Source organism: Platalea leucorodia (assembly GCF_965183815.1).
Source record: "Platalea leucorodia genome assembly, chromosome: Z".
In the NCBI taxonomy this organism is placed as follows: domain Eukaryota; kingdom Metazoa; phylum Chordata; class Aves; order Pelecaniformes; family Threskiornithidae; genus Platalea; species Platalea leucorodia.
This window is the reverse complement of record NC_138858.1, coordinates 51920297-51945135: the sequence shown is the minus strand read 5'-3', so window position 1 is coordinate 51945135 and position 24839 is coordinate 51920297. Positions and strand designations below refer to the sequence as shown.

At 39.7% G+C, this 24839-nt stretch overlaps 1 protein-coding gene across 1 annotated transcript in view; it reads left to right on the top strand.

Moving 5' to 3' along the window:
* Positions 1-18168: 18168 nt before the first annotated feature.
* The window catches only part of ADAMTS19 (ADAM metallopeptidase with thrombospondin type 1 motif 19), a gene marked incomplete at both ends in the record, with an annotated part of 153604 nt that continues 146933 nt past the window's right edge, over positions 18169-24839 (top strand). The window contains 2 exons of the mRNA XM_082335783.1: positions 18169-18253; positions 19257-19867. Of these exons, the coding sequence (XP_082191909.1) occupies positions 18169-18253; positions 19257-19867 (696 nt within the window). The remainder of the gene's footprint in view (positions 18254-19256; positions 19868-24839) is intronic.

Below are 24839 nucleotides of genomic sequence, written 5' to 3'. Positions count from 1 at the left end.
CCTAGATTTTCACACAGATCATACACAATTTCTCTTTGCTGTTGAATACATACGCACATTGTATCCATGTGTATTGTAGGCAGAGAGTGTATCTCTACCCCTGATAAAGGCTACCAAACAGGTTAAAGGACAGCATTATCAGATTCCATATTAAACACTTACTTTAATCACTCTGGTGCTGGATGCCGCAATGGAGAGCAGGAAGGTTGTTCTGACTAGTTTCTAGGGAGGGCAAAGGAGAAATGATGAAACATCCCAGCAACCTTACTAAGCCATGGCTGAGGCCCCCCCTTGTAGCAGGAGGGGAAGAGAGACAGAACGTTAGAAGGACACTGACGAACACGTAAACACACAAGAAGACAAAAGGAGGATGATGAGGGGAAGGTTGATAACTACCCTTACAGAGCTTGAGAACCTGACCTCTCCAGCAAATGTCTCATTTCCCTCCAGAGGGTGGCTCATGAAAATATGCTTGCACTGTGTTAGCACATTTATTCTCTGTTCTTGATTGCATAACCCTGCGGTTGGGAAAACCACAATAATAGTTGCCAGTGAAATTCAGTTTGTGTTCCTCTCACATGATCATCATGTTGTATTTTCAAAAAAGGTAAGGCTAATAGTAATGATGGTGTTTTTGGAGGCAGACACTTGGTGAGATCATTATATTTGCTTTCAGTTAGATTAGATTAGGTGAGATCATTATAGAAACAGGTGAATATTTTTTTTGGTAGTAAATTTTGTGCTGTCTGTGGAACTACTATGCTCTGATTGTTTATTTAAAAATTGTAGTCTACAGTCTCATACTTTTAGAAGTTTTGCCTGTTTGTTTGTTGGCTATTAAATTGAGAGAGAGGTTTACTAAAAAGATTGTACCAACCATTTCTACAAGCAATTGAAATTGAAGGCTATTTGGAAGAACCAGGTCTTATAGCTGTCACAGGTTAATAAAATGCCCATGCAGATAGGTATAACTTTTTGGCTTATGACTATGGAATCTGCTAAGGAGAATAACAAATCACCATAATGCTTCCTAATGCTGAATCTGAAAGATATAAGAAATCATAGGAAGGCAGAGAACACCCTACCAAATACACCTTGAGGAAATCTATATGCAGTTTATTCCAGCTAATACCTGGAATATACCTCACTCAGAGATACTAGGAATCCCTTGTTATCATTCTTAAGTTCACTCTAACAGCAAAATAGGGGAAATCAAAGAGTGCTCCGTGAGCTAAATTCCGCCCCTTCTCCCCGCCCCTTGTTTTGACTCGCCTTTTGAATATAGCAAAATCTATCCTATTTCTATGTGTCTCTGCTTTTGCATAAGATTTATTCTAGAAGAAGAAATGGTATATTGTCCTGGAATACAATGTACTGATACTGACATACATCACTTAGTCATTTTGGAATGCATTTCCTATGAAATAACACAAGATAAGTATGTTACATGGTTAGTTCTTATGCTTACAAAAGATTTAAAGTCATGAGAGTTTTCTTGTCTGGGATCAGGACCAAACTCTATGTCAACAAATTTCCATAAGGGTTGCTGGATGCCTTCTTGAAGTCCTAAATAGTTGTGCCTTTTTAAAGGCAAGGAAACAAAATATTTTTAAGCACTTTTTCTTGAAATGTGCTGTTGATGAAGAAAAGCATGATGAAACACTGAAAAGAAACTGAACTGTGGTGAAAGAGCCTCCTGTTGAACAGCATCGTTCATCAAGTCCAACAGTAGCAGAAAGTAAATGAAAACGTGATCTGAATCAGCAGCTGAAAAAAAAAAAGAGTAGAAGTTAAGCCCGTTAGAAATGCTTCTGTCAGATTTTTGGCATAGTTTTGCCCTTATATTATATGTCTAAAATACTGTAGGTATGTTCTCAAACTAATAATAATAATAATAAAACTGTAGTAGACTTTAAAGCGATTCTTCTTGAAGAAGCAATAGAAGTTTAATAGAAACCATCTGTTAAGATGCTTGGACTCAAGAGGCCATTGTTTTAGCTGGTTATTTTGATCTTTTTCTATGATATTTTTAACAACAAATTCTTTGCAAAAATACCCTATTTAAATAATTTCTAAACTAGAATGTCTCTATTTTCCCATTTTAAAGGGGAAAAAATTCAGTCATGCTGTACTTTTATTTACATTATAACTACTTATATGCTCTCTTATTCATGGCAATAAGCTCCTCCTGGAACCATTTGCTACCCTGTATTAAATGAAGTCTTACACTAAGGCTTTCTTGTAAGCACAGCATAGGAAGTTGAAGCATGTCGCTAATATCTTGTAATAGTCAGCTTTTCTTCCCTGTTTTTTAATATTGAACTCTGTCTTCTGCCCAGTAAGATGTATATGGGACGGACATACAGACAGAAGTCAGTAATGAGATAAACTCTGTCTCTGCAATGATTAATAAATAAAATGTTTTTTTTTTTTTAAAGCAAAAGAACTAATAAAGAAACTCTTGTTTCTTCCCTCACCACACACTTCTTAACTTTGTACTTTCCTTCATTTAGAGGCAATCGCTGCATAGCACTGCAGTGTAGTGCACAGTCCTCTGAAATAGGCCTTAGCTGGTAGGTTTCAGTTCTGCTAGCAACGCAGTTATAGTGGCTAGAACATTTAGCACAGGTAAAATGTCAGAATATTTTCTTGCTCCACTCTGGTTTTGCACTGGGGTCATTTTACACAAGGGAATTTCATGCTGCCTTGACTACTAGCAAAGCCAGGACATGCTAATGCAAAGCAGACGCTGAGAGGTCATGGCAGCACAGCTGTATGGAGGCAGAAAATTGAACAGTGGGTAAGAAGGTAGAGTTACCTACAGAGTAACGAGCAGATGAAGTGAACCGAGATAAATTGACTGTAATTTATGGGCCTAATCGAGAAAAGGAGTGGAATTCTTGATCACCTTAAAGCACAGGAGTAGAAATTGTAACTTTTTCAGAGCTCGTGTGTTTTGTCTGGTTGTACCATAAAACCAATGGATGTTTTGCCCAACACAGGATCAGCATTTTCACTGCATTGCTTGTACATGTTCTCTGTCCACATTTCAATTTGAAAATAAGAAAGGAAGTTTATTCCTTATCATATAAGATTATTCATGCTCTTACATCCATAACAGAACTATCATTTAAAGATACTGCTGTTAAAAGCAGACTATAATTTGCTAATAAAAATAATGTTCAAAGCAAAAATTAATGTTTTACAGATCATCAGTAACTTAGATGTTTTGCTTGGGATGGCATACAATATATGTATACCATTTCAAGTTCATGTTAATTTATCATAATTCTTTGTAGTGTTATGGAAATTACACATGCCAGCCACCAATAACACGGTTTGACTCTAGGTTTCTGCTGAATCAATAAGCTGAATCAATTTTTATTAATAGCGCTACAGCTTGAGCTGGGTGCCTTTGAAGAGGTACCCCAAACAAAGAAATCCCTGGGCAATTATTCCCTTATAATCTAAGTTCCCCACTCCTCACAGGATAGTTCAGACCAGTAGTAATATTAAGGTCTGGGGTCTTCTTGCTTTTTTATTGGTTTGATTTGTTTGCTGTTTCATTAATAAGCGGTCGCTAAGTGGTCATCTTCTTATACAATACCACATCCCCTTAAGTCCATTTCAGCCAATTCCGTAGTTAGCTATTTGGCATGTTGTAATATGGTTGTTACAGTTCATATGCCATGATGTATATAGGCTTTGTCTACTCTAGCTATTATTGATGTTTAAGCTGCTAGCTCCAAGTTTCGACTAACTTTCTCTACAACAGTAGGTAGATTGCAAATTCTTGTAAACTTCACTTGTTTCAGTAAATATGTAGCTGCAGAGCTCCCTCTAGCAGAGTTTATTTATTCCCAGTCATTTTATCCAGTGTGTCCTCTGAAGTGGTTCTACAAATGCTTTTTGCTGTTTTCTTAAAATAAATTGCTTCATATAGATGTTTTTTCAGAAGTTAAGGCTAGATATTCTGGGAATCTAACTTATTTTAAAAAAGATCTATAAAATGCTGGAATGTTATTTTCGTCACAGACCTAAGAGAGGAGGAAAAAACACTTTTGTCTTGAAAAGATGTGAAAAGATATCTGAAAAGAGCTTTGAAATTTATTTGAGTCATCTGTATCCTCTTGTCAACGTGTCAAACGTGCTTAAAAAAGATGATGACAACTACATTACCACTAAAAAAACAGATCATACTTGTTCACTGTATATAAAATCAGGAGGGGTTCTTAAGAAGTTTGTAATTGGTAAATTGGAAAGGTACATTAACTAAAGAAAAGTGAGTTCAGTCTTTCTGTGAAAGCTGTTCTTATAGAAAATAGATTTAATTTAATTTCCATTTTTTACTAAGTTGAAAACGCATTAATCTCACCATGAAACTTGACTGAAACACTCTTTAATTTATAGCATTTGCTTTCCTAATAAAAGTTTTTTTACTTATCTTCATTATACATATTCCCTTTATGATTTCTGTTGATTAAAACATATTTGATATGATGCAGCAGATTTTTTTACAATCACCATTTGCTTGCTGCTTTACTTTATGCACTACAGAAATATATTTTTTTCTTAATTAATTAAATACATTTCTAACAAAATATTCTACTGAAGGTGTAGAAAGAAATCAAGCAAAAAATAAAAGGGTAATAAAAGATATCATGACCACTTTTGACCAACGTCACCCCGAAGCTTTGCGGAACAGAAACTGAGCAGTCTCATTAATATATGACTGTCTCCACTGAACTATTAAAACACACAACTTATATTTGAATACTCAGTAAAACAGAAAGGAGGTTTTTTGAAGATCAAGCCCCAAGAGCCCTAGAACTTTAATATCTACTGCTGATCTACTATGACTGGCATGTTCATTTGTCTAAAAACAATGACAGAGTTTGTTTTTCTTAAATTATATAAACTACTGATGGATATTAGGAAAATAAACGAAGTAACCTACTGATAAATGCTAGGGATTTTAAATTAATAATTTGAAAGATGGAAGTGGGATTAATTTTATTTGGATGGGTGTTCCTCTTTTAATAGAAACTCTGCTTTAGAAGAGAGTGTGCAAAAGTTTGACATAATGCCTTAAATGCCTTTTGCAAAGCTCTGTAGGTTACTAAAGCAGGAGCAAAACTTCAGCAGGCTTTAAGCTGAGAGCTGGTATGTCAGAGAGTCACCACAGTATTCATAACCATTAAAGGGAAAAGGATGTTCTCTCTCTTTTTTCTTTTTTTTTTCCCCCCTTTTTTAGTTGTTTCCTCATTCATTCATCAGTTTTGCTTATATTTATGAATCACACTTCTTAACAGAAGAGACACTTGATTTTGTGTACTGACAAGTATTTAAGAAAGGAAGAAAAGTAAGTAGGGAAAAATTATGATGTGTTAATATGGGCAAGATGACACTCCACTGCCAGCCAGATCTGAACTGCACATTTGTGCTGGTTCAACAAATGCAGCTGATCTCCTGTGTACTAAGAAGGACTGAACAGTTTACTACAATATGTTTTGCAGTGCCAAAAAGGGGAGGAAGATTTTGCCCTCTAAGGACTTTTTTTTTGAATGAGGCAGTGGTCCTTCTCACTAGCTTTTTCATAGGCCAAAAGGGAGAAGAGGAGGAACAACTTGCTCATTTGGTGCATTTCCACTACTGAGATGGCCATTTCATAGGTCAGGAGGGACAGTTAGAGGAAGAGGTTGCTTATTTGGCAAATTTCCACATAATTTCCTGCAATCAAACCATATCCCTGTTTGCTTTTGCTGTGCCTTCATCTCTTTTTTTCTCTAGAAGTCATACTAAAGGAGAATATAAACTATATGGTCCTCCTAGCATGTAAAAACACACCTGTTTCTTAAAGGACTCTAACCTTCACAACTTCAGGTCAAAAAGGAATAAAAATTGATCTAGCTTTACATAAATATCAAGTGGAAAACAGATAATATGAATTATGCTTTTATATAGACTGTGAAATAGCAGTGATAGCTACCATGGTGCTTATGTACTATAAACAACCATATTTACCTTCCTTGCCAGCACTAAGCTAAGCCTGAATGCAGGTTTCTGCACTCAGGTTTCTTCTGAGAAACCAACAGTTTAAAGCTGAATTTAAGATTTTGATTAAATGGTAAGAGTCCTACCTGTGTAATTTTTTTTCCTTCACAACCCCCCTAGCTGTAGTTGAAGTCATAAGAGGCCATTTGTGCTGGAACACCTGGCTACAAAGAAGGAAGCTATTTAACCAGGCAAGGCACCCCTCTCTCCCCTTTAATCTGTAATAACTTGAATTTGTTAACTTGCAGGTTGTATCATAAAACCTCCATCTCCCCACCTCCACCCACGTTTCTTCATTGCTTTGCAAAAATTATTTCTTTGGCTCCTTTTAACATTTGAGAAACTTTTCTGGAAGAGATGTCTTTATTTCCAAAGATCAAAGGAAGTCTTTCTCCTAATATCTGCAGACTGAAGAATGAGGGGATAAGTAATATACAAAGAAATCTTGCTATGTTATGAAGGAAACTGGAGGTGCTGCTTTGGCACCAATGTGCAGATACCAAACACAAGTTTCCTGATGCAAACACCCCCAACATTCTCTGATCTGTATTCTGCAAATAATACTCACCTTTCCTAGGTAACTTCAAGATGAAAAAGTATATTCAATTTTTTAAAAAAGAGCACAGGCCAAATAGGCATAATACTTACATTTAAATATACGATATTTTCCTTTCAATGCCGTCTTCTGAGTATATTTATGAAAAACTTAGTTTGTACAACAGGTTAAGCCAGTTTCAAATCACATTTAATTCACACTTGCACAGAGGTCCTGCATTCTCTGCTCAGCAGCTATAATTCTGTCTGATTTTATTACTACATGTCTCTGCTTCTAATGATAAGGTATCTAATTGAGTTCATGTCCTGTTGCACCATTATTTTGATGTGAGAAGCTTGAAAAGTCTAACTGGGATGCTTAAAAAACACTATTTTATCTGTAATTCTAAGACCTTATTAGTTCTTACTCTATAAACAGAAAACCTTTATTCTGATTTCAAACACAAAGGAAAGTCAAAAAGATCCCTAGAGGCACTTCAGACTGGACTAAGGCCTTCAGAACCCAGACAGTTAATTTTTGCTCTTACTTACTGAGAAGTGATAAAGCTTCAGCAAGAACCTGTTTTGGGTAATGGCATTTCCAGAAAGATGTGGGCCAGTTTGAGACTCCAGGGGAGAGCAACAGTGCCCGTCAGAGGTCTAGAAAACATGAATCTGAAAACATGACCAGTGGGAAAATACTGAAAAAATGTGTTGGGTCTAGAGCACAAAGACTCCAAAGAGCAGTGATAAATGTTTTGTAGGCTGCTGTTGAAAAGAGAAAGAGAAACAAATTTTCGTCCTATCTACAGCTAGCAAAGTAAAAGGCTGAAAGTGGAACAAAAAAAAAAACTAGATCAGACCTAAGGAAAAATAGGATTTCTAACAGTTATGATAGTTTAAGACTGGAATTGTTAATCAACTGGAGAGCAGGGATTTTTCAACACTGAGGTTTTAAATCTCCCGATTGATTTGATGAACAACCGTCAGATGGGACACTGGCATCATGACGGTTTCTTGGGCAGGAAGGTGGATAAATGGCCTGCCCAACCATATTTTTCAGAATTATATGATGTGGAGAAGTGAGGAAGAGGGAAGCTCTCTGGTATGATTACCCTATCTCTCCCTACCATCATGATGAATAGTGATGTAATTGGGTTTACTTAAGGTCAGCTTCCTTAGGAAAGAAAAAGGGAAACATATCTAAGCCTTACTTTGAGCATCTTCCCACATTTTTACTCTTTCTTGAATGTGGGAGCTACTGGAAAATAAGCTAATAGTCAGAATTGACTGTATTGGTTGCAAGGCTTCATTCCTGTAGGTGTGTTCAAAATCTCTGGCTGGTAGGAAGACTTATGGAAGGAAAACAGAGTGAGGAAATGCTGTATAGAAATCAGGCCTCTGTGAGTCAGAATTATGATTGCTATATGGGTGAGCTTATTTCCACTTCATGGATGCAATCCTCACAAAAATTCTTCCATGGAGGAACAGCTGGACATCTTCATGGAGATACATCCCTCATGAAGGGAAAGTGGGACTCTAAATTTTGGGATGATAGTACTTAACTGAAAAAATGTGTGGCTGGATAGCTTAAACAGTTGTTGGTGATAGGCAACTGAGAATCCAAATCAAAGCCTAATTCAGTACTGATCAAAGTGAGCAGCAGCAAAATGAACACCAGAAACATATGGGAGTACCTTCTGTCGTTAGACGTTATCTCTGAAAAACTGTCACACTGACACCAGCCTTGTCAAGTCAGCCACCCCTGTTGATACGCTTCTAGAGCCTGGTCCTCTCCTTCACATCACAATTAAGGTAAAAGATGGGAGGGGAAAAGTGCAGATAATCTTACTTGTTTAGGAAATGTCTGAGTGTATCGCAACTTGGATTAACATTATCTTCTTTACATAACATAGATATAAAAATAACTGGGTCTAGTATCTAGGACAGCAGCTTGGGAAGTGAGAGATCACAGAATCACAGAATCATAGATGTGACTTTAAATGCAGCTTTTACTACTTTCTCCTTGTGTAGCTTTCAACAGATCACTGGATTGTGTCTAGGTTCTTTCTTTCACCAAAAATGAAGACAAAAATATGCTTTCCTATCTTTCAGGCATGTGAGTAGATTTAAAGTACTGAAAACTGTAAAAGGCTATGATAGTAGGACCTTTAAAAGTTAGGGTTAGGTACCACATAACTGGATGTGTAATAAGCCGTAACTTTTATGTCCTATGGGAAATATTTCTATTGATAGGAAAATTCCTCCATGTATTTCTTATTATCAGAACAACTGCTAGCCTTTTCTTGGCAGGATAGACATTCCTTCCATTTTCTTAGTGATACGTTTATACTACCTGTCCCAGGTGTCATGAGTATAGTACTTACTTTCAATACATAGAAATCTGTTTCCTTCATATTGGTCATGAAACAGGCTTATACTGCTGTCTAGGCGTGGAGGTGAAATCCTTGGTCTACAAGCTCTTACGCTGGCAGAAAAAGCAGGAGCAATCATGGACACCAGATTTATATCAACTGGTTTAGAAAAAGTATTTATAAATAATCCCAAGGTTTTCTGACAATACATCATAGTTTGCATTTTACTGGACAACAGAGCTTTTTGGATAGTAACGATACACAGCACTTTTAATCTTCAGGGTCCTCTGCAAACAGGAGCTAATGTCTCCTCTACAACAGAGATCTCTGAGATCTCTGTTGACGGACACTTCCTGGCTTTGGCCAGGAACATGATCACTGTTGCACGGCTTGTCAATATGTTTATTACTACTGCTTGACCTCACTTAAGTACACCAACTTTTGCACTTTTATTCTTACCTGTCTCAGCATAATGGGAAGGAAAGGGAGGTGGAGATTAAGAATTGAGGGGCAAAACTGAGAACATCTAATATGACACCAGTATTTCTTTTTCCACCTCAATTCAACCAAAAGACTGCTAGAGAGTAGCTTGGAAACCCTTTAGCCATGTGTCCTTGGCTTTTTGCCTGTTTAACAGAAGTCTTGCACAACCTGTGTTTTATGTGCTGTCACCTTGATTTCTCTATATTTTAGCCGGTCTCCTGGTGCCACTGTTTGCCATTGGCCTGCCTTCAAAGCGAGTGCCTGTGGACAGTACTCATACGGTATGTAACATACCGTATGCTTTGACAACTCATGTGGTCTTAATGGGTTTCCCAGCTACAGAGGCTAAAAGAGCAAGGCAGCCTGTTCTGCAGGCTACCACACAGCAGTTCTTATGAATAAATCCTTTAGATAGGAAAAAATAAATCATTTCTACAATGTTTGTTTTTTATCTGGTAGATATAATGAAGTCTTTCTCTCCTGCGGCAGGGGAAAGTGCAAATAGGATATCCGCAATGTCATTTAAATGAATAATGACTTGGAGACTAGTTAAATTCATTTTTGTAAGGCTTCATGATATCTTCAGTGCTTGCAGCTAGGTGACATGTTGAAGAACGGTGTCTAGAAATCAGTGATTATCTTTGTTCAGCTATCCTACTGCATGCTTTCTTTAAATCTATATGGAAAGAAAGATGTGTTTCAGAAAGCAAAGTTATTTATATGCCTCACCTTACAAAACAGCAAGGAAACAAACCTTGCTGCATGGAACACTTCCTTTGATTTACTTACAGCTTTTGAAGTGGTATCTCATCATTTTCTGTTTATCCTCTCTTGTTTTCCTTGGCTTTGTTATCTTGATCAGGTTTCAGTCACCTCTACACTGGCTTTTCCTATCACCTCTACACTGGCTTCTCCTGATCCTGGATCCATTCTCCTGCCGCTTGTCTTCTTTTTCTCTGTGTGAGTTAATAGTGTAATATATATATATAGTTACATAATAAAAATAGTAATGCATCTATACTGACAAACTGAAGACCATACAGCAATTTAACTGCCAGAATCAATAAAGCTTATTCAGTTTTTTAAACCTTTCTTGGAGCCATATTTCATGTTACACAAGATTTGCCTGCATTGCCTTTCATATTTCTCACTTACATATTATCATTCCCATTCCTGTGTTCTTCATTTTTATCTTCAAGTTTATATGCTTTCAAGTTATCCTGATTCCTGACAAAAAAAAAAAAAAGAAGGAAAAAAAAAAAGTAAAAGTTTTTTTGGCTTTTTTCTGAAGCTAAAATGGTGTAAATACATTATGATGGTAATACCACTCAGCCATTTAAGCTGTGTATGTAAGTAATGGAAAGGTATTTTTAACTTACTGCATAATTCTTAACATGATTGCTCCATTTCTCTGCATTAAATCAGAATAAATTCTGAATCTTTTAAACTTACTAGTTTAAACATAGCAGACGTCTACCTAGTGTTTGCTAATAATCTAATGTAGCTGTCAATTATTCTGGTTTGATCATAAATGCCACAGAGTTTTGTACCCAGTCCCAGATGTTTGTAGTTCCTACCAAACGCTTTCCTTTGTTGTACAGCTTGTATTCCTGCCTGCTGTCCCACCGCCTTTTAACGTGGGGATATGCAGGTAGGGAGAGGATGAAATAGCCTAGTCAAGTTCCCTGAGTTTGTTTCTGATATGAGAGGTTAGAATTTTTTAAAATACAAGTGCTACAGTCACAAATAGGATAATTTTCCAACAGGAAGCAGAACTCTAATTTTTGATGATGCAAAAATTCTTTGATCTTCTAGCCTGCTCTTACAGTTTGGCAGAGGAGTCAGTTTCACTGTCTTTATTTGAGAGCGAGACTTCCCTCCATTATGAGAATTCATGTCCATCGGGCTATTTTAAGGTTATTTTCCATTACTGCTTTTTTTCCAGTAGTTAAAATTTTCATGCTCTCATATACATTTATAAATTATAATACATTTGTAAAAAGTATTTTTATTTTGAAGACATGCTATTTCAAGACACACTTATTGTATTATTTTAAAATGTAATTGTCAAGAAGAACCATGCAGTGTTAATTTTCTCCATTAGCAGTCTGTGCTATAGCATCTCTTCTACACCCTATGATAGCAATAGTGATATACTGGTTTCAATGGTAAATTGTACATGCTGTTGAGTACAGGTAGAGTTTTATAAAGAATGGAACAAGATTTCAATAGCACCTATAAAGCAACGACTTTAAGCTTATACACATTGACCTCAAAAGGATTACTCTTCTAAATTCAGGCATGCATGTAAACTATAGAAGTGTTAGAAACTTAATTCTTACTGAAGATCTGATTCAAAAGGCAATCCCAAAAGTTCTTAAAAACTAGTGTCTTTATCTGCTTTATCTTTTGAATAATAATATTTGAAACTACAAAGGACAAAAGTCTAAAGGATAGGCCAATTAAACTGCTACTGTTTCAAAATATTTTTTATTATGCATATGTCATTTTTTCTATCATTCTTCCACCTAATTCTTTAAACCAAGTCATTTCTTTCAGAATTAAAGCAAGTACATTTTTACTCTCAATGGAAATAATTATTATCAGACATTCCCAATGCCACACAAGGTCCTGAATTGTTATTTTTGCCTTTTCTCTGGTTAGAGATAGAAGCTTTTAGGTAGAACTCTGCATTTGTTTGAATGTTTACGTGTTCTCAATTCTCAGCTATTTCCCAAAATGCAAATTAAGCTGTCCTTTCCAATCTTATTAATTATTTAAGAAACTTGGAAGGATGTTCTTTTCATGCTCTTGAAAATTCAGCAAATACACTTTCTTCTTAAGTTATTTGAATTTGAAGAGAAGCTCGGAATTTTGATGCATTTGCTTTTGTATTGGAAGAAATCAAACAGAGCTTTGAAATCTTTAATGTACAAAAGAAACCTTACTAAATGGGTCACTATTCACGGGCAGAGTTTTAAAGTTGGGAGAGAGAATCTGTGTTCAGGGTTTTTTTTAAGAACTATTATGTTGTTTCTTGTGTTGGTTTAACTTTCTTTTTATGTTCAAAAGTGAGAGATCCAATTTCTACCTGAGAGAAGCTTTCTCACACATTAGCAATTTTTTCTCTCCAACAGGTGACTTGCAGGTTTCAAATTTGAAGTCTTGTTCTTTTAAGGCGCTCCAAAAATGGGAACTATTTGTTGATCATTCTAGATTAGCCTTTTCCTCATAACTGGGCAAGTGATATATTTGCTTGATAAATTATTTCCAGTTTAGAAATTTGAGGAAGCTCCTCAGCCTGACTGCAGTCATGGCTAAGGCCACGTTGGAGCAGGTTTACTTCTGAAGGGACTGTGGCCCATGGAGAAGGCCACGCTGGAACAGGTGCTCCTCAAAGAGACTGTGGCTGTGGGTAAGTCTATGCTGCAGCATGTATACCCCTGAAGAGACTGTGGCTTCACTTGGAGCAGGTACACTCGTAAGATATGGCAGTCTGTGGATAAGTCCAAGCCAGAGCAGGGACAAGGGGAGGTGTTCTTTGCAATGTTAAACCTGATGGTCTGGTCTAAAGAGACCAGGTGTGGTGATTGTAAAGGAAATACCTTTAAATTGTTGTAACCTGGGATTTGCTCTGTATGTTATAGGAATTACTATAGCAGGAACCACCTGAACCAATGGGGGACAAGTCTTACAAGAAGCAGTGCAAGTACAGCAGTTATGTGACCTGAGCTGGTTTTGGTGCCCAATAACTCCACACAATACACCACCTCTCCTGTCCTGAGTGGCCACCGTAACAGATGAAGCCCAAAGTCACGGACTAAATAAACTCAATGGTCATTTTGTGGACATTTGTGGACACTTTAAAGATATTTTATAGGGGTGTTCCATAAACTAATGGAATGATATCTGTGTATTATATCAAAGGATGGGAATGGGGGTGGTGGTTAATGAGGTTGTATTGGGTAGTGTGGGACCTCAGCATGACATAAATGGTATGGAATAAGGGGTGGAGAATGTGCTGGGTTTGGCTGGGATAGAGTTAATTTTCTTCATAGCAGCTAGTATGGGGCTATGTTTTGGATTTGTGCTAAAAGCAGTGTTGATAATACAGGGATGTTTTCATTTTTGCTGAGCAGTGCTGACACAGAGTTAAGGCCTTTTGTGCTCCTCACACTACTCCACCAGCGAGCAGGCTGGGGGTGCACAAGAAGCTGGGAGGGGACATGGCTGGGACATGACCCCAACTGACCCAAGGGATATTCCATACCATATGACATCATGCTCAGCATATAAAGCCAGGGGAAGAAGAAGAAAGCCGGGGAGGGAGGGGGGGAACGACATTCAGAGTGATGGTGTTTGTCTTCCCAAGTAACTGTTATGCATGATGTAGCCCTGCTTTCCTGGGGATGGCTGAAGACCTGCCTGCCGATAGGAAGCAGTAATGAATTCCTTGTTTTGCTTTGTTTGTGCACACAGTTTTTGCTTTACCTATTAATGTATCTTTATCTCAACCCACAAGATTTCTCACTTTTACTCTTCCGATTCTCTCCCCATCCCACTAGGATGACTGTGTGGTGCTTAGTTGCCAGCTGGGGTTAAACCATGACAGCACTTTACACCAGTAGAGGTATTAAGCTCACAATAGTTCAACAGGCATCTTACTCCACAGGTCATCTGATTGTACTACTGAGTTTAGATGTAACTGTGAGATTTGCTCTGAAGCAAGATCTGCTAAAGAGAAGTTGTTTGAAGTGGTCTTAAATACATACATTTAAAATAAACCCTTCATTTTGAGCATGTAAATAACAGTATAGAATTACAGACTAAACATTCAGAGTCCATGAGCTAACAGACAGTGGAAATTCACTGTTCAGTGATAGGGAACACAACATTTTCTAAAATGGAAAAAACCTCATTTCATTCACGCTTAAGTGGAGAAAATTTGCATTGGTTCACATATATTTTGCAGCTAAAAAAAAATTTAGTTTAATCTGCTTTTAAAGAAGTTTATTTATATTGAGATAACATTTGCAAAGCACCCTAGAAACAGGAAGATGTGAGTTTCTGTTTCTAATCTCAACGGTCATACGATATGTGGCCTTAAGGTAGTAAGCACCATTCAAAACAGAATAGATTTTTTCCATTCATATAGCATATTTTGTTAAGTTGTAAAAATTTGAAACAAATGTAGTCAAAGATTTTTTAAAAAATCAATGATATCATCAATCACATATATATAAAGCATATGCACAAATAATTAACAAGTATTTTCCTGTGAAGAGGATTTAAGGTTTGGGGGTTTTTGGTAACAATTACTTGAGGCAGTCTTGTATATATCGTAAAGCTGAGGTAATTTTAAATCACTTTTGTATGTATAAACTTGATAGCTTTTACAGTTAGATGATTAAGTAAAGAGATAAAATAAACCAAGGAAAGTCCCTGACTGATTGTGGTGTCTGTATTGCTAGAAGCTGACATTTCAAATTCAACAGTATGATTTGTCCCTACTTATCTTAATCCCCATAATTAAATCACTGAAAGAGATTCACTGTGAGATGGGGGGAAAACTCTGCCCTTGCTCACATAAGGTAAGACAGTAACTGCAGCACAGACATAAATAAAACCATAGTGGTGAAGGGTGTGGAGGCTGAAGAACAACATCCATGTCTTCAAAATATGGCTTGCCTATGGTATGCCACCAGTGACTGGGGCACTATCATGAATGATCTTGGCATACTGAAGAAATGAGAAGTCAGCCTGTGGTGGGGTCTGAGAGAGCCCTTGCCCTACCAGCCCCTAAGGGACGGATGGCACAATTCTGTAAATTTAACATCAGGGAGGACTAAAAGAGAGGAAATTGCCAAATCTCTACTGATTTCAACAAAATCAGGCTGATTTATTTCAATCAGGAAGGACCGATGAGGACACATTCTTTACCTCATTTTCTGTGATTTTTTTCTCATGTCAGTGAGATGGCCTGGATCCTTGTTATACTTTACAAATCAACACATTCTTTATTTAAGTTATTTGTGATTCCACATGAGTCCCTTAGAATATCAAAAGGCTTAGACCTTTCACATAGGAAGCACAGTTTTAAGAATCTACTGGAGCAAACTAAATGTTTCTTTTCATTTTGCTCTATATTGAGTTTGAAGATACTATTTCTTCCAATTTTACAAAGGCACAGTTAATACTAGCCTGTGTGCAATATGTTCTGTAAAATAAAAAGTATTTTGCAAAGAGTTTTGGTGGCTTTGTGATTAAGAAAATAAAGTCTTTTGTACAGTACATGTGGATACAATATTATTCTCTCTGCAAAATAATTGCAGTATGAAAGCATTGTTTTGTTCTTTTAATTCTTATTCTTTTAGACATAGTCTTCTCTGCACTGTGTTTCACAGTGACGACAGTTAGCATGTGGTGGGCTACAATACCGTCTACCAGTATTAACCTATGACCAGACTCTTTGTTAAAACTAATGAACACCAGTAGGGGCTCTATTTTATAGTGTACTTTCCCCAAAGTTAAACATAGAGAACTTCCCCCTACGTTTTTACTTTAACTATTGAAACGATAAAAAGAAAACATAAAATGAGCTAAAGAAATTTGTTGCAGCTCCACGTTTACTTTAGCTTGCCTTGTATTGGTATGTGGAGACTTATTTGAAATGTTCCTCTTTTTTTGGCTGGTGATAAAATCAAACATATTAAAGTCTTTCTCAATTGGCTTCTTACAGTCTCTTTACCCCCTGCAGCTTGTGTTGAAAAGGCCAAATTCTGCTTACCTTACTGACAAAAGCAGTTCTTTTGTCTTTTTAGTAAGATTACACATGTGAGTAAGAGAAGCAGAATTTGGTCTAAAGGGACTATCTTAACTTCAGAAGATTGAAAACAGTTACAGCAATTCACAGTTTTAAAATGAGCAAATGGACATGCCATGTCTTTTTTCCTTATTCGTGCTGGTTGTCCATTTATATCTTTTGGAATGTAACTGTATGCGCTGTAAATAAAGATTTTCTTTGCGTATTTTTGCATCTTGTCAATATACTTTGATTTATTTTAAAAAAATATAATCACAATTTGTATCTGGTATTTGCACAGGAGCTTATAAATCACATCTTACAGCATTTCCTAATCAGTTGCAAGGAGAGTTTTGGCTGTGTAAAGGCTGCAGTATTGGGCCTATTAAGTAATTCCACTGTAAATTAGTATGTATGTTGTTATTTACTTGGGAAACAAAGCTTCACTTTAAATGCATTTTTAAGGTAACCTAATTATCAGGCAAATACTAGTTTGCAGCCTCTGTAAAACTCGCCTCTTCCTAAACAGTTAAATGTAAATCTGTCATCTTGTTTTTACTAAGTCCCTCTGATTTTGCTTAGTCTAAGTTGGCTCAGATGCCATAAAAAAAAAAAAAAAAGGCATCACTGTATGGTAACTTTTTTCCTATAAAACCAAACAACTAATCAAAAATACTGTTTGGAGGTAGTCGAGAATACATAACTATGCAGCATGGGTTTGAAGCAGTTATTGAACACAGCAGAGAGCAAAGCCCAGCTGCATTTGGCTTCTGTGGAGTCTAAATGTGTTTTTTATTTGGAGCCCTCACATGTGATTTTTGTTTGTTTGTTTTGCTTTTCATTTTATGCAACTAACTTTTAGAAAGAATTCTTGCAACTTCGTAGCTTACCCTTACAGCACAGATGGCTTTCCTCTCCACACTAGACTGCTCTGCTTTCCCCTAAGGCATAGCAGTCACCTTTGACACCACCAACAGTAGGTAAAGCAGCAGAAGTTATTATGAGAAATCAGGCTTTTGGGGGGAGGCGTTTACCTGTTGCTTCTGCAGTTTATGCTGATGTTGGAGGTGTATTTAAAGGTTTTGCTCGACTCCTCATTTAATCATTCCTCTGCTGACAAGGGTTGGGGTGGAAAGTGATGGGTTTCCATGGAGAGCTGCAGAGTGGGGCCAAAAGGAGTTTAGAATCAAATTACACAAAACCAGGCAGAAATGGTCAACCTCTGCTGCTCCCTGAATTTGAGGCAAAGGCTGTGCACAACGCGTTCGTGGCGGCGGGGAGGGGAGCCCTTCCTGCTGCCGGGACACAGGCGGTGTGTCCCCCCCCGCGCCCCGCACGGCCGGTGGAGGCGGGCGGGGTGCGAAGCGCGGTCTCCCGGGGGCCGCGCCCGCGCAAGGTGCCCGCGGGGCGCGGCCGGCACTCGGCTGCCCGCGGAGCCGCCCGGGGTCTGGCCCGCGGCGCGGCGGCGAGACGGGGCGGGGGTGAAGGAAGGGGGGCCGCGCCGGGTGCCCGCCCGGGCGGGGCGGGGCGGGGCCGGACGGGACGGGGCCCGGCGCGTCCCGCCCCGTGGTGGCGAGCGGCGGGCGGGGGCAGCGCGGTCGCCGCCGCCGGGGCGCAGCTGCCCGCCCGCCGCCGGGCGCTGTGTGCGCGCACGGGCCGCGCTCCTGCCTGCCTGCGCCCACGCGCACGCCCACGCACACGTACAGACCCGCCGGGCGCCGCGCATCCCGCGCCGCCGGTGCTGCCCGCCCCGCCGGGACGCGCGCCTCGCGCTCGCCTGCCGTTTCTCCGCGGGCGCCCAGGTGGCTGCGCTCCGCGGCGCTCCCCGCCCGGCCCGGCCCGGCCCGGCTCGGCCCGGCTCGGCCCGGCTCGGCCCGGCACGGCCCTGCCTGTCCCGCCTGCCGGCGTCCCGCGGAGGCGATGGGGATGGGCGGGAGGATGCGCCTGAGCCGCGTCTGCTGCGTTTTCTACCAGCTGTGCGTGCTGTCAAGCGGGCTCGCCGCAGGTAAGGGCGCGCCTTCCGCGGGACGGGGCCGGGCGTCGGGGCGGCCTCCGTGCCCCGCCGTCTGCCGGTGGCCGGTACCTGCCCGTTGTTAAGCGCCGTAACAGCAGTGCCCTGCAGTCCCCTGTGACCGATGGGTGATCAGATAACGCGTGCCTCCGCCGTGAGGGTGCATTGCAATGCTCTCGTCTGTACGGGATACTAATTTTCATACGCAGCCCTGTCATCTCAGCAGCGCTATTCCTAGCGGGTGTAGGATGAATGTGTAAATAAAACTGTCTCAGGCTGGTGGAGATTGCGTGTACTCATATGTTTGTAAACATAATGCTGGTATGCTGGGCATTTTGGTTAAATTGTGATATGGCCTGTGTAATATGCAGACATCGCTAATTAGTGATTTTAATTCGGTTTGATTATAATGATAATGATGATACAGCATGTGTATGCATCTGCCACTTGTACGTGCATTCGCAAATGTGCGGCCATGGGGTGTGTGTGCATTTGGCTGCACTTTTGAAGTCATAGTGCATCTTGCAAAATGTGCTGAGCACAAGATTGAAATTTACAAATTTTTTTGTTCAGGTTTTCCCTGCTAAAATAACAATTTTTTTTTAGCTGCATGAAAAAGTTGCCACTTTGTCTAAATAATGAAAGGTTTGCGCAACTCTCTTTGCGTGGAGGTGGTGGTCATGAAGAACATCCCCAGCTACTGGTACAAACACAACTTCTGCTCAGCTTGAGCTCCAGCTCTCTCTCAATGTTTACCAGGACTGTGGTGTGTCCCAGACCCCTGAACAGGCACAGAGACATCTAGCGACTGGCCCATCTGCCATGTGTAAGGACAGGATGAAAGGGCCAAATGGATCCCGCTGTATTTTGGGTGGCATGCTTGGTGGGCTGGGAGCCAGAAGGAGCGTGTCAAGGGGAGCATGGGGTAGGTTGCTGGCAGGTGCTGTGTGCTGCTGGGTGCTCCACTCATTTGAAACATCTGCTGGCCTTCCTGCAGGTCTCCATGCTTCAGAAGAAACTGAAGAGTGGGAGATCGTCTTCCCCGCGCTGTGGAGCAGGGGCCAGCAGGAGCCGGCGGGTGGCAGCGGTGGTGGTGGGGACTGCAGTGCTGACCCCAGCTGTGGCAACCGGAGCAGCACCCTCAGCGCTCCAGTCACACCTAGCCCAGTGGCCGGCAGTTCCCGGGAGGTGCGTTCAGTCTCCTCCTCGGTGGAGAGTCAGGTGCAGGCTGTGGGGGAGGCGGCAGAGGAAGAGGACACTGAGGATGAGTATGAGTCTCAGGAGTTTTACCACTGGTCCCCCCTGCCCCAGGGGTCTGGTGCTGCCTCTCAGTTGCCACCACCACCATCCCCCCCGCCACCACCTCCAGCAGAGGATGGAGATGAGGTGCTGCTGAGGATCCCGGCTTTTGCTCGGGAGCTCTACCTGCTGCTCAAGAGGGACAGCCGCTTCCTGGCTCCTGGCTTTGCTGTGGAGGAGCGGCTTGGGGGTGAGGGCAAAAACCCACCCGGTGCTGCACAGTCACAACCTGAGAGAGCTTGTTACTACAGTGGTGCTGTCCTCCGCTACCCAGGCTCCTTCGCCTCCTTCAGTACCTGTGGTGGATTGGTAAGATGACTTTGCATGCAGGGGTAGCATGAAGGTGTCCATCCAAGTGTCAGCTTCATCTGCTGCTTTTCACTCCCATCCCTTTCCTGAGGTCTTCTTTCTTTCACATCCTCTTGGGTCCCACCTCTGTACTTATCCTTATTTTTAACCATTTTGCCATTCATGCTGTTATTATCCCACTCATAATTTTTCTCAAATCCTACTTCTGCCTTTATCCTGTAAAGTTTTGATGTTCTTTGTCCCATTTTCAGATACAGTTCTGTCAGTCCCATACCTTTCTTTTTTGGATCTCTCTTTTATTCTTACGTCGTTCTTTCTTCAGCTTTTCTCATCTCCCTCCCTAATTTTATCTTAGTCTTCAGTGTGTGCCCATAATTAGTTACCTCCATAGTCACTTTCCTTCCTTTTCCCTGTATCAGCATCTCTCCGCCAGTCCATCTGTAATCCATTTGTTCTTCATTCCTATCCTATATTCTAAAGTTAGCTTTCTCGTCCGTGTTATCTTCCTTATCTTCTACATCTCACTTTTCAGACTGTTCTATCTTTCCTACTTCTACCAATATTTTACATCTGCTTTCTCATCTTCATTATTGCTTTTCTTTCATTTCTCTCATGCCTTTGGCCTTTTTTCTCTACCTCACAACTTCCAACATGTGGTACCTGTAGTTACTTGGATTTGGGACTCCATACCCTTCTTTCCTTTCAGTTCCTCCATAGAAGTATGCAATGAGTATGTTCTCAGCAGGAATGTTAATACAGTCAGACCTTTTGAATGGTTAGTACTTTTGTGGCATACCTCCCTTATTTAAAACAAATTTCACCTGCTATAATTTCTGTTGGATCAGTTGTGATTTTTACCAGGTAAAGACCAGAATTGGGCACACTGACAACAGCAGTGGTGATCCAGTGAGCTGCAATCCCAAGATACTTGAGGATCGATGGAAAGAGTAGAAAGCATCTGGGATGATGTAAAATGCTGGCAGGATTTAAAACAAAAACAATTATTACTACTATTATTCTCATTTTGGACCTTTATATAGCATCATAAATGTACACGCCTGCAGTGCTTTACAGAATATAGAATACAAACAGTAATGGCGCTAGGGAGAGTTAACATCATCATGACCCTGGGTTTTTTGGGTAGCTAGATGGGTGTAAATCACCACAATCACATGATAGATGTTTTCTTGTATTTCTTTCCGAATCTGAACATCTAAGTTGTTCCATTGTTGATTCATGAAGATATGCCTGCCTGGTTTTTATTTGCATGGTCATGAAGTGAAACCAGGTAAAATGTGGAAATTTTGACTGCTTGTTCATTTTTCCTGTTTGGACTTATTCAAAAGTCAAAACCCAAGCTGAAAGTGGTGTAGAGGGAGCATAGGTGGACTGACACCAAATAAAATATTTGCCTGCACTCCTGCAAAGTGAAACCGCCAAGTTTCACACAACTCTAAGTGGCTGGCATCTAATTATTGACATTTTGTCAGATTTTCCAAAGCATGGTAGCAGAATTAATTGTGGAGAAAAATATTGAAAGTCAACTGAAGGTGGTTTGAAAGCAATCAGGTAAAGGATTTTTATGTTCTGGAAAAGCGTTTGAATTTTGTACTTCTTGTTAGAATTTAATTACTTCTACATTGCATATGGGTAAAATTAGGTTAGAGAAGATCTTTGCAAAAAAATTGGTAGAGGTGATTATTGATCACAAATGTCTGCTCAAAAGTGATGTACATCATTGCATATCTGTAATTCCTTTGACTTGATTTATAAATGGAAATTCACAGTTGAAATAGACCCTGGTTCCCTAGGAACCCCATTAGTAATTTTTGATTCAGTCAGACTTTTCCTAGGAGTAGCAGCTTACTCCCAGCCTACTGGCCATCTAAGCATGCATGTGCCCAGATCATGTTCCCCATTCAGGAAGCTGCAGCTGAAATATAAACTATTCTATGTATCTCAAATAAAATTGGAAACTGTTGTTGATGTTGACTGGTGTTGTCATGGTTCTCAACTGCATAGTCTTGTTTGCAGTGAAATAGTTAAGCAGCTGTTCTTCCCAAGAGTGTTGCTGCATCAGGCACATAGTTAAAAAAAATTGCACAGTGCTATTATGTCAAAGTTGTCATAACAAATCTTAAGTTATTTGTCATTCTTTATTCAGTCATTGCTTGGGCTCTATTACATATGTAAGTTGCTCTGTTTCCAGGAGTCTTGAAAAAACATCATACATACATTGCATATTCCACCCTGTTTCCTCCAGGCCTTGCCCTGCAAAAAGAGCCAAGCAATATTTCAAACTACATTTTCTCTTTTAAGATGTAAAAATCCATTGAAACATGAACCTGCAAATATTTTATTGTAGTTGCCTCAATTGCAGTTTATTTTTTCATTTTAAATGTAAAGAAATTTCAGAAAAAAATATGGTATGAATGTCTTAGATGTACTCTCATTTCAAAGCCTTGCAGACTTTGGGTTAGGATTACTAGGCTGCATACACTTTAGAAAGCCAAACAAGTGGGCTGTAAGTCCCTTAATATCCAGCTTAGATTCCACTCAGTAATTTTTCTTTTCAGTGTGAAGTACAGCACCTCTGTCTAACAACAAAACTTCAACCGTTCTGCTCTTTAGATAGTAGGCTTTTAGTGAATCTCTTTATTCACAGAGGAAAGTAACGGTAGTCTGACAGATAGCAGTGATTTTGCCACATAGGAGGAAGGGTGAAGAAATGTAAAGGCCAATAGAAGAGGTTTGGCCATCATGTGGAGGGGAGAGTCATGGCAGTACAGATGTGTGGCTGATGCTGTAGGGCTAGTTTTGTGAAAAGATACGGATCTTCAATAAAATGAAAAAAAGGCCTTGCATGAAATTGTTGTGCCATCCAAGTTAGGATGCTGATGTTCGTTCCAACTTCTCAAGGCATGCAGAGACCTGACATGCCAGTGACATTCAGGAAATTGAAAAAATGTCGATGTAGAAGTCTTGACTGCTCCTTCTGTAGGCAGACAGACAGAAGAATATTATTGAGGATGTTAGGCACCATATCCTCTTGAAGTGGGATTTAGATGCTTTTTGAATAGTTCACTAGGTACAGTTGGGTAAAGCATGTAACATACACCACAACATTAAAGCTGCCCCATATTTCTTATTTCATAGTTCTTGAGGGCTTCAGTAGTGTGTTTTTTCTTGAGCTGTTCATCAAAAGCCAGTATGGAGGGGTGATAATAATTGGGCTCGTAACATACCATGTTAATCATGTGAATATACAAGTGAAAAACGAGAGCTGTACTCCCAGATAATTACTAACCAAATTTTGAAAGCCAGCATTGGCTTCATTTGGCAACCTGTTTTGTCAAATGAAGGAAGCATAACTCAGTGGATATTTTCTAATCAAACTAAAGACTGGAGATATGCATGGACTGTCTAGAAACATCATCACCGTGACCTTGGTGTAATCTCAGAGCTCATATGATCAATGGTGACAGCCCTATCCAACTCCTTGGTAAAACACTTGTGGATTCTTATATCCTTTTGTGGCTCAATGGTATTGGCTCGGAGTACATTTTGGGATTGTGCACTGGTGCTGCAGGAAGATTAAGAAGGAGAGGTTTCCAAGAATTCTCCGTCTGTATGCTGACTGCCTACTTGTTCATTGTTAGCCAAATACCAGGATGTAAGCAGTCCTGCTGATGCCAGTGAGACTGCTATTCTGAAAGTGATGAATTGCAGAGCTGGACCATTAATTAAATGGTCATTTCTAGTGCTTGCTTGTGTTTTGCCATAATATTTGAAATAAGAAAAGAAAGCATGTCAAATGTTGTTGAACAGTTTTATTTGTAACTGGTAATACATATAACTTACAACTGGTAGTTCTTTTAGAGCATGCTGTAGGAGAAATTTACTGTGGACTTAGAATTAAGAAATCTGGCTACTGGTTCTTTACCAATGATCCGCTCTGCTGCTAGCATGGAAGTTGAAGTAGTCTCACTGCATTTCCCCAAAGAGAGTTGTAAACACGGCAAATGTTTGCTTTATCCACTACTCCTTTAATTTCAGAAAGAGAGGCATTTAATGTAGTTTTTTCTCAGCACTGAATTGCTTAGGTGGTACTTTGTGGCTATGTGGTGACAGGCAGGGGTTTTCCCCATGTTTCTTCTTCTTTTTAACTGAAGCAGTCTGCAATAAACAGAGAACAGCTAGGCAGAGAAAGGATTTGAATGTTTTCTTATACCTAAAGCAGTGGGATATGTTTAGACTGTTAAGAAGTGCAAACTGGAGCAAATGTATACACAGAGGATGGACAGGAGAATGCAGCTCCATACAGCTATGGTGTTCATTGCAGCACGTAGCAGGTTGTCTAACAGAACATGTATGGAGATCTGCTTGAACAGACAGCATTGCCAGCTGGGTTAATTTACTGGAGAGAAGCTTTGAAATTCATCTGTGTGGTTCTATATTTTCACTGGATCTTAGGAATGTGAAATGGTCAATAACATATTTATAGTTTTCTAAATCCCTGAAAAGTCAGTGTCAAACACTATTTGCAATGAAAATTAATGTGCATTTTCCCAATGATGTGAGTGGGAACAAGTCTTAACACATCTCCAATCCAACGCAGGGAAGAGTTCTCTCTAGAGAAGTGTATGGTGCTTTTGTTAGGCCTCATTGCCATTAACAAGCAGGTATTTAAAAATCTGATCAATAGTTTATAGACAAGCAGTCACAGATTTACTCCAAGTGTTATACATACATTTAAAGAGCACTATTCAAAGCGATGCTGCCAGCATCAGCCAAAGAATGGATGTCAGTAGTTCTGTGTCACGCAGAGATGTGCCAGATATCATTGGACAACAACATTTTAACAAATACTTCCAATGGTAATGTCCTACTTATACAATAAAACTGAAATAAATCAGGATGTGAAAAAAGCTACGTGCCGCCTTTGGGTAATGGCATGCTCGTATGGTACTTC